Raw genomic sequence first — 10,373 nt, forward strand, 5'->3', positions numbered from 1 at the left:
GTCATTGACAACTGGGGAGGAAGGACCAGGGGAAGGCGGTGGGTCCCTCGGGGAAAATTCCCCACCCCCTCCCCCCCATGCTTCTCTTTCCTCCGTTTTTCCTAGACCTAAAAACAGTTTGGCAGAAGACACTTTTAATAGCGTTTTTTCTTATTAAAAACAATACAGCAACAAGCTCTCCCTCTGTCCATCCGTTTCGCCTCGCCCTTCCCGGGGCTGAGGCGGGAGGGGGAATCGTGGAGGGGCAGGCCCGGGCTGCCCTAGGTGCTGTTGGCCTGCTCGGGCTCGAACAGCGCCATGGCGAGCTGCGCCCGGGCCCCCAGCCCCTCCAGGCTGCTGAGCCGGCAGCGGTGGTAGAGCTCCTCGCTGAGCCGTGGGCTGCAGTCCCGCAGGGAGAACTTCTGCACCAGCCCTGGCTCCACGGCCCGGAAGAGGTGGAGCCCTGAGAACCGGAGGAACACATCCATCACCTCCAGCCCCTCCAGGGCTTCCTCCTCTTCCTGGCCTGCCAGTTCCCCGGCCAGCCGGGCTCGGGCCGCCAGGTAGTCCGCGTTGTAGAAGCAGCCCTCCGCAGACGCCTGTCGGTCAAACCTGCCTCCGACGGAGGGCCCCCGGGCGGGGTCAGCCCCAGGAGGGGAAGGGGGGTCAGGGCCAGCGCCCGGGGACCCTGGGGCAGGTCTCTGTGGTGCCAGGGCAGGGTTGAACTCCTGGAAATGCACCGGGAAGAAGGCCTGCCAGCCAGAGATGGCGTTCATTCGGCAGCGGTTGAGGACTTCCGGCCCGGGCCTGGTCCACACGGTGGTGAGGAAGAAGAGTGTGTCCACGGGGTGCTTCTTAGAGATCACGTCCATGAGCCGCACCTGGGAAGGGGCCTCGGCACGCACGGCGAGCCAGGCCAGCCTGGTCCCCGGGTACCGCCGCTCTAACTCAGCCGCTGCCGTCTTCACCCCCAGGAACGGGTCTGGGGCCCCTCGGCCGCCTTCCCGAGGTCCGTAGACCAGCAGCAGGGTGAGCAGCGCATGCTCTCGTGGCTCCAGGACCCCGGCTGCAAAGGCCTCGAGGAAAGCCAGGGCCGCAGCGGCTTCGGCCGCCAGGAGCGGCAGCACCAGCTGCACGCGGGTGGCCTCGGTGACATAGGGCATGGGCAGGATCTCTACCCGGCTCAGCGGCCGCAGCAGGCTGACCCTGCGGGCCAGGGCCCGCCGGTGGCCGCGCTGCGTCACGGCTTCCAGCAGGAGGTCCAGCGTGTACTCCATGCCCCGCGCTGGGTCAAAGCGCCGGTAGCCATTGAGCAGCCGCCGCTTCTGGAAGCGCAGGCGGGGCTGGTAGCGGCGGTTCAGCTGCTCCAAGGCCGTCTCCACGGCGTCGCCCACATCAGCCCTGCTGGCCCCCTGCAGTGGGCACTTGGGGGACCCATCGGCACAGGAGAAGGTGTGCTGCTCTGTGAAGTAGTCCCAGCCCAGCACCTCAAATCGGGAGTGTGGTGTGAAAGGGGCTGGGAGCCCGATGGGCCAGCTCAGCCCTGCCTCGCCCTCGGGGGTCAGCACGGTCAGGTTCTGGATCTGAGCCTGGGGGGGGGCAGGGAGGAATGCAGAGTTAGTGTCCTCTGGGGAGTCAGGGCCTGACCCCGCTCTAGCATTCTGGGTTCTGAGCTCGGTCCTGACTCTCAACACGCAGCGAGGTGCCCCTGGGCTAATCACTTAGTCCCCTTTCCGTTCCGGTGTGTAAAATGCAGAAAGCATGTGAACCACACGCACCTCACATAGCCGGTGCGAGAAGGAAGAGGGGGAAATGTGCTTTTGCGGCGGTTGAAGCCCCACAGCCTCGCTCTCCCACCCGCGCAGAACACCCTCTTCAGACGGAACCTTCGCTTTCACTTGCTTTCCCCGCCTCACAACCCCTAGGATCCCCTGGAGCGTTCTTCCATGTCTACCCGTGGGCTTTTTAAGGACAGCGCTAGAAACTCAGGGACTTCCAGGCTTCTGCTTCTCCAGTGGAGGGGCACTACAACAGCCGTGTCTAAGCGCGGGACTGAGCTCCCGTTCTCACAGTGCACCTGCAAACTCTTTTCGCCGCAACCAGGTCGGGCTGGGAGCTTCTCTTATGGTTGACCTGGGTCCCCTCTCCTTGGAGATGCGTACACCGAGGTAGGGTCAGCCTCCTCCTACCCCACCCACCTCCCCGCTCGCTTGGCCGCCCCCTCGCTGGGCGCCCAGACAGGGGACGCTCCGTCTGACCGCCAGCAGCGGGCCGGGGCTCACCTGCAGCTCCTCTATCTCGCTGTACGCCCGCTCCAGCTCCAGAGCGCTGAAGCGCTTGTGAAGCCTGTACATGAGGGCTCCCTCGGAGACGGGGTGCACTGCGAAGGCACTCAGGAAGGCCGAGCTCCCCTCCTTCTCGGGGTCCCTATTTTTGGCCAGTTCAAAGGAACGGTACTGCTGCCCCTAGAGGGACCAATCAGATCAATCAAAACCATACCCTGCCTGTCCCTGCCACCCTTACCCGGACTAGCATTCACACCTAGTGGGGAGAGCCGGAGCCCACTCCGGGGTCCCCTTAAACTTGGCCTCTCACCAGATGTGGGAAAAAAGAATGTAAAGTAGGCCATTAGGATGCCCTCTTTGCCCAAAGAACCCCACTGTTTCAAGAGAATGAAACCCATGAGCCAGAAAATGCTCCCACTACTCTGGTTTACCTTACTTCTCCAGGGCAATGGCCACCTCTAGGACATTCCCAGATCAATTATGACTGTGCATGTCATAAGGAGGAGGGGGCAATGGGCAGGAGGGACAGCTGGCAGGAGCTGGTGAGCAGGGACACTTTCCTATCTTGCCCAGGGGGTCCCTGACAAGTTGCCACTTTTGACAGCCTGAGAACTCAAAGTTAGGGTCAGTGGCTAGGAAGGACAAAACCCCAAGCTGCTGCTGGGAAGGAGCCAACAGCACCCGCCCTGGAGACAACTGCTCAGGCGCTATGAATTGTTGGGGACCGAGATTGACTTGAACGGGCTGTCACCTGGTGCTGCGAGACACAGCCGATGCCCAGAGAGTCGATGAGGCAGCGGCCAAGCCACTCATCAGGACGGGCACTGAGAATGTCTCCTCGGCAGCCGTCCAGATGTGGCCGCAGTCGAAGCAGGAGACTCCGTGACAACAGGTAGCCAAAGCCCCCGTGGCAGTACCGGGCCTGCTCGCCTGCGCCAATAAACTCCTCGGCTCGGCCCAAGTACAGGTCTTGGTTGATGCTGAGGTGGCCAGCGAGGGCGGCCAGGCGGGGGGCCTGTACATACGTGTCATCCTGCATGATGAAGAACCAGTCGTAGTCGGCCCCAAAGTGCGTGTGGAGATGGCGCAGGGTCTCTGACATGAGCCAGGCTGGCCGTTCGTCCCCATGGGAGACCACCTGCATTCCTGCAGGAGTCCGCGCCCCTCGCTGCCCCGTGAAGTACAGTAATCGAGGAAAGTGGTGGGCCACCGTGCGGTTGACAGCCACAGCCAGAGTGGACAGGGTAGCCCTGGAGGTCAGGACAGCCACCAGCAACCGCTCCCGAGAGCCCAGCTCTGTCTGGATATACCGAGTCCTGCGGAGGGACCAAAACACCAAGGGTCAACTCCTTAAGCTTTAGGGGCCCAGTCTGTCCAGCACAGACGTCGCTCTGGGAATGAAGAGGAGGGACCTCCTCATCGATATGAATGAGCTACTACAGAGAGCACCCACAGACACTGGAACTCGTTTGGGGAGGGGTCTACTACGGATGGGTTAGATAATTAGATGGTGAGATGCATTTCCTGCCCTGTTGAAGAATATCCAACACCAATTTAACACCAATGGGGGAGACTTTCTCAAACCTGAGAAGGAAAAATAGGAACAGCCCGTGATGGGTAATAAGGCAAAGAACTGCTCTAGCAGCCCAACATGGACTATCAGTGAAGGCAGAGGCAAGGCCTTCGAGCCGCGTGGCAGTGGGGTCTGGGGACCATGGACACACACAACTCTCACCTGAGCACCTTCTTGTAGGGCTTGTTGGGATCCCGGTAGTAGGGGACAATCCGGGGTTTGAAGTCTTCATCACTTTGGTCGAGTCCAGCTCTTGAGTCTGGATCATGCGGCACTCCCGGGTCCCCCACAGCTTCCACACAAGGATCTTCTCCCTCACCCTGGATCCAGGAAACCCGCAAGAGGCTCAGGCTGCATCCCAGAGACAGCCCTAGGATGAGGGGCAGTGCTGGCCGCAGCAGAGCCAACAGGGAGCTCAGTCGCATGGTGGGAGGCCCTACCTTATGCATGCCCCAGGGGGCACGGCCTCAAGGATCAATGGGCGTCAGGCCAAGCAATAGCAGGCCTACAGTTTTAAGCAGGAAACCTGGGATCAGTGAAGTCAACAATAGAGCGAGGTGTGTTTGCTGCCAGGCCCAGCATCCCCAGGAAGCACGGGGCTGGGCTTCAATCCTCAAGGTGCCCAATTTAACTCTCAGTCTAAAGGGCAATACATATTAGAGTCGATTTCACCCACTAATGGGATTATGGTCTGTCTTCTAAAAAGAGGGTTCAAAACTTAATCCTACCAAATCTAACCCAAAGAGATCTACACACATCTGGAGACCTGATCTAAGTCCATACAGGAGCAGCTGATAAAGAAACGGTTGGGGAAAAGCAAAAGCTCCATGAAGAGAACAGCCCCAACCACAAGAGCCTTCATCCGTAGGCCTTTTCCAAGAGCCCCTGGCTGGGGGCAGGTTTCCACTCAGCTTCCTGAAGGGGCTGCGGACTGGCTATTGAAGGGCAGCACAGCAGAAGGGCAAGGGGCCTCTTTCTACTCTACTCCTGAGTCTTAAGAAAACCCACAGCTACTAGAGTTACCCCTCCTCCCAGTCCAGAATGGTCAGGAGCCGCTGGCATGGTGCACAGCTCTGCCCACCCACATGAGGTGGACAGACAGGGCGACTCAGCACTGAGAGCCTCTCAGAGGAGCACGATGGCTGATGGAACCATCCTGCGGGGCAGTTCTTCTCTGAACCCAGCTGCCGAGAGGCTGGTGCCGTCCACCTTCTTCTGAGAGGAAACAGGAAGCAAATGACAGTAACTCTGGCTGCGTAAGAGCAGTTCGGCGTCTGGTTTTACCGGGGCCCCAGGTGCCCAAGCCAAACCACCGTGGGAGGACGAGAAGCAGCCAGAGACGCCACCGGGGTCCTGTGAAAGCAAGCGGGGGGCTCGGCTGGCTTCGGACGCCACCGCGGCCAGGACCAGCGCCCCCGCCCCCCCTCTCAGCGATCAAAGACCAACTCTAGTCCTAGAAGGCAGGCCCGAAGCGACTTTTAGCTGTTAGTCTCCAAACAGAAGTAAACCCGGCTGCGTCACGGAACTGTCGAGGAGGGGCCGGGGGACCGAGGGAATGGAGGTCGCGGCCGGGGCGGAAGGCGAAGTCCCCGTCACCGGGCCCGTCGGCGGGGCAAAGGCCCTGCCTGTGCGTGCGGGCGAGGGGCAGCAGGTACGCCCGCGTCCCACAGCGCGAGGAGGCCCTGCAGCAGGGCCGGGGAGGCGGCGGACCGGTAAAGGGCAGCCAGGTGTGGCCGACGCGGCCAGCGCCGTCCCGGGGAGCGGGGCGAGGGCGTGGGGGTGGGACCTGCACCTGCCGACGCGAGCGGCGCCCCGGTCGCCCCTGGGGGGGGGAAGGGCGGGGAAGGGGGAACAGACCCCAGCGCCCGGCCGAGGCGCCGGCTCCGCCGCTGCAGCCGCTGCCACCTCACAGCCCGGCCCGCGCCTTCCTCTTCCGCTCGCCGTCGGCCCCGGTCTCTATGGTGACCGCATCCGGTCGCTCGCCCCGCCTCCGCCCGCTGGGTGGTCTCCCCGCCCCCTTCCCCCCACTGCGCAGCCGCCGAGGGGATGACGTGGCAGCCCCGCCAGGCACCCGCCCCCGAGAAGGAGCGAGCGCCCCCCTGACCCTAGTAGCCGGGGACCGGCGGGCGGGCAGCATCTCCAGCTTCAACTGTCGTCTTCCTCGGAAATAAAATGTCCTTCTCAGTGGGCGCGCCTCGGCCTCTGCCTCTGCCTCTGCCTCCGCCTCCTCGACGACTTCTCCCAGTGGCCTCGGAACCCCATCGTCCCCTGACGTATTTCAGAAACGTGGTTTGCCCACCCAGTTGCAGGCCGGCGTTCCAAGTGTTGAGTGAGGGACGCCTGGGGGGCTCGGTCATTTAAGCGTCTGCCTTCGGCTCAGGTCGTGATGCCGGGGTCGTGGGATCGAGTCCTGCGTCCGGCTCCTTGCGCAGCCGGGAGCCTGCTTCTCCCTCTGCCTGCTGCTCCTCCAACTCGTGCGTGCGCGCTCTCTCCCAAATAAATAAAATCTTTAAAAAGAAAGGGAAGGGGAGGAGGGAGAGTTGAGCAAACAAGTGGTAGGTGAGGTGGGCATGGTCCCTGCCCTCCGGGAGCTGAGGGTTGAGGGAGACACAGTAAACACACACTGACATACCCAAAATATAAACAGGTAGAAATGGAATCACAGCCTGTCATAAGTACCACTGCAGAAAGTAGAGCCCAGCGGAAAAACAGGACGGGAAGAATTAAATTAGATTGGGAGTTTGGGAATGCCAAGATCAAAGATTCGGTAAGTTACTTTGGCAAAAAGTGGAGAGGAGTTTTCCGGGCAAAGAGCAGAGCACAGAGGCCCTGAGAGAGGAAAGATACTGCGCCAGAGAAGAACTGGGGGGTCAGGGCCGGCTAAAGCCCGATGACAGAGGAGAAAACAGCGCAACGGGAGGCCAGGGCTGGCGGGGCCTTCCAAAGACCACAGCGCGGCCTCCGCCGGCAAGGCACAACCCTGATAGGCAATTTGCAAGTGTATGGGGGCCACCCTGTCCTGTGGTTGAGGGGAGGAGCCCAGAATGTTCCAAATCCTGCACTTTGCAAGACAGAGTCTCACAAGAGGAATCACGCAGCCCATATGGCTTTCAAATGTTCTCCTAAACTTTCGTTATGTGGAAAACAACAACAACAACTAATCCTTGAGCCTGTGTTTTATTTTTTTTAAATATTTTATTTATTTGGCAGAGAGAGCACAAGCAGTGGGAACAGCAGGGAAAGGGAGAAGCAGGCTCCCAGCTGAGCAGAGAGCCTGATGCCGAGCTCAATCCCAGGATGGCAGGATCTTGACCTGAGCCCAGCAGGTGCCCCAAGAGCCTTTGTTCTATATATAAAAACAAAGTAACTTTGTAGGGTTGTAATATGTGCTGAATCTTCAAGGAATGTAACTATCATGTAAATGGAAAGAAGATAATACTTTGTTTCATTCAGGAAGACTAAGAGTTACTATTTTGGAGAACTGTATCACAGACAGTGTACTCACTGTGTTCGGTCTGTATTTGTACAGTCATATTCAAGGTAATTCTATATACAGGTACAAACATATGACTAATTATGTTTTCTAGCATAACGAGATAACAATTATTGGAAAGGCTCTCCTTTTCTTCTGTTATGGTTAAGACACTACATATATTTATATATATATATATATATATTTTTTTTTTAATTTACGTGTGTAGTTAGGTTATATTTCAAAATAGTAAAGGAGGTGTTATAAAAAAAAAACAAGTTTGCTATTAGAAGAGAATATTGGGGTTGGTAGAGTAAAGAACCACCATTCTAGGAAGTATATAAGATAGAAGTTACCAGCATTTGTTTTCCTTTACTGTGCTTTGGTCTTATTCTCAGTTAGACTGCAATTTGATTTCCCCTGAGCAATGGCACATAATAAGGAGTAAGTGAATGATTTGTAAGACTAGGAAGTCTAACTCTGGGAAGCAGAGTAGGGATGCTCACTTAGACTCTGGAAGATACAGGTTCCAGACCAGCATTGTCCAACAGGAATATAATGTAAGCTGTATAGGTAATTTTATATTTTCTGGTAGTCACGTTAAAAAAGCAAAAAAGAAACAGATTAAATTAATTTTACTAATTTGTTTATTACAGTATTAATCATACCAAATTATAATTTCAACATGCAATCAATATAAAAAATTGAGATATTTTAATTTTTCCTCACATACAATCATTTTATTTTTTGCTTTATTTTTAAATTCTAGTATTACATATAGGGTTATATAGCTTCAGGTGTACAATATAGTGATTCAACAATTATATACATTACTCAAGGCTTGTTATAAGTGTACTCTCCTTTTTAAAAATTATTTATTTATTAATTTGAGAGAGAGATAGAGAGGGAACACAAGCAGGGAGGAGGGGCAGAGGGAGAGGGAGAAACAGACCCCGCACTGAGCAGGGAGCCCAATGTGGGGCTTGATCCCACGTCCCGGGGATCATGACCTTAGCTGGAGGCAAAGGCCCAACCCACTGAGCCACTCAGGCACCCCTTTTTTTTTTTTTTTAAAGATTCTATTTATTTATTTATTTATTTAAGAGAGAGAGATAGTGAGCGAGAGCATAAGCAGGATAGAGGGACACATGGATGAGGGAGAAGCAGGCTTCCTGTTGATAAAAGAGCCTGATGGGGGCTCAATGCAGGGCTCGATCCCAGAACCCCAGGATCATGACCTGAGCCAAAGGCAGATTCTTAACGATTGAGCCACCCAGGTGCCCCCTGATAAGTTTACTCTTCATCCCCTTCACCAGTCTCACCCATCCCCCCCCACCTCCTCTCTAGTAACCACCAGTTGTTTTTGGGGTTTTTTTTTTTTTGTTTGTCTGTCTCCTTTTTTCCTTTGTTCATTTATTTTGTTTCTTAAATTCCACATAGGAGTGAAATCATATGGTATTGTCTTTCTCTGACTGACTTATTTCAGTTAGCATTATACCCTGGGATCCATCCATGCTGTTGCAAATGGCAAGATTACATTCTTTTTTATGGCTGAGTAATATTCTACAGTTCATCTGTATCACATTTTCTTTATTCATTCATCTTTCTGGGGACACTTGAGTTGCTTCTGTGTCTTGGCTATTGTAAATAATGCTGCACTAAACATAGAGGCACTTATATCTTTTCATATTAGGGTTTTTGTTTTCTTTAGGTAAATATCCAGTGTTGGAATTACTGGATTGTATCGTAATTCTACTTTGCATATTTTGAGAAACCTCTGACTGTTTTCCACAGTGCTACACCACTTTGCATTCCCACCGACAGCCCACAAGAGTTTCTTATTCTCCATGTCCTTACCAACACTTGTTTCTTGTGGTTTTGATTTTAGCCATTCTGACAAGTGGGATGTGGTTTTGATTTGCATTTCCCTGAAGATTAGTGATGTGAAGCATCTTTCCAGGTATCTGTTGGTCATTTTCTTTGGGAAAAGTTCTGCTCATATCTTCTGCCCCTTTTAAGTTAGATTATTTGGATTTTTTGGGGTGTTGAGTTGTGTAAGTTCTTTATATAGTTTACTTATTAACCCTTTATTGGAGATATCATTTGCAAATATCTTCTGTGGGTTGTCTTTTTGTTTTGCTTATGGTTTCCCTTGCTGTGCAGAAGCTTTTTTATTTTGGTGTAGTCCCAATAGTTTAATTTTGCTTTTGTTTCTCTTGCCGAAGAAGACATATCTAGAAAAATATTTCTATGGCTAATGTCAAAGAGATTACTGCCTCTGTTTTCTTCTAGGAATTTTATGCTTTCAAGTCTTACATTTAGGTCTTTAACCCATGCTGAATTTATATTTGTGTATGGTGTAGGAAAGTGATCCAGCTTTTTTTTTTTTTTTTTTTTTTTTTTTTTTGGCATGTGGCTGTCCACTTTTCCCAACACCATTTATTGAAGAGACTGTCTTTTCCCATTGCATATTCTTGCCTCCATTGTCTCCACATGCAGTCTTTGAAATTGATGGTTATTTTACACTTACAGAACATCTCAATTCAGACTAGCCACGTTTCAAATGCTCCATGGCCATATGTGGCTAGGGACTATCACCTTGAACAACAGAGTTCCAGTTGGTCACTAAGTTTCTAAGTAGTTCTGGATGAGACATTTCCTTCTTTGGGTCTCCCAGTTTCTTCCTATTTTACTTTATTATTTCCTTCTTTGGGTCTCCCAGTTTCTTCCTATTTTACTTTATTATTATTATTATTATTATTTTTTTTTTTTAAGTAGGCTCTACACCCAATGCAGAACTTGAACCCATGAGCCTGAGGTCAGGAATTGTACATTCCACCAACTGAGCCAGCCAGGCGCCTCTTTCTTCATATTTTAAATAAAGAGCCCAGACCAAATGTTATTTTTTCCAGCACTGACCTGTGGTATTTCAAACTTAACCAGTTCTTTTCTTCTCCTCTCTACCCACATCTCTCTCACTCTCCCGCCCATTTCCCCAGTTCTTTCTCCCCCCATACCCAGGTCTGTTCCCTGCAAAAGATCAAAACCGTAGGTGAGAATGGCA

At 53.3% G+C, this 10,373-nt stretch overlaps 1 protein-coding gene across 3 annotated transcripts; it reads right to left on the reverse strand.

Annotated features, from left to right (window-relative positions):
* Nucleotides 1-117: 117 nt before the first annotated feature.
* On the reverse strand, nt 118-5,802 carry CHPF2 (chondroitin polymerizing factor 2). 3 transcript variants are annotated; one of them, XM_004765974.3, is made up of 5 exons: nt 5,695-5,802; nt 4,000-5,190; nt 3,016-3,580; nt 2,262-2,444; nt 118-1,568 (listed from the first exon to the last, which is right to left on the reverse strand). In XM_004765974.3, the coding sequence occupies exons 2-5, from the start codon at nt 4,284-4,286 to the stop codon at nt 261-263; spliced, it is 2,343 nt and encodes a 780-aa protein (XP_004766031.2). In that variant the 5' UTR covers nt 4,287-5,190; nt 5,695-5,802; the 3' UTR covers nt 118-260. The 3 variants fall into 3 exon arrangements, with proteins under 3 accessions (XP_004766031.2, XP_004766030.2, XP_044942302.1); XM_004765973.3 differs by having other exon boundaries at nt 5,630-5,794; XM_045086367.1 differs by lacking the exon at nt 2,262-2,444.
* Nucleotides 5,803-10,373: the final 4,571 nt, after the last annotated feature.

Source organism: Mustela putorius, unplaced genomic scaffold, assembly GCF_011764305.1.
Source record: "Mustela putorius furo isolate JIRA1106 unplaced genomic scaffold, ASM1176430v1.1 tig00000929_pilon_pilon_pilon, whole genome shotgun sequence".
NCBI classification, from domain to species: domain Eukaryota; kingdom Metazoa; phylum Chordata; class Mammalia; order Carnivora; family Mustelidae; genus Mustela; species Mustela putorius.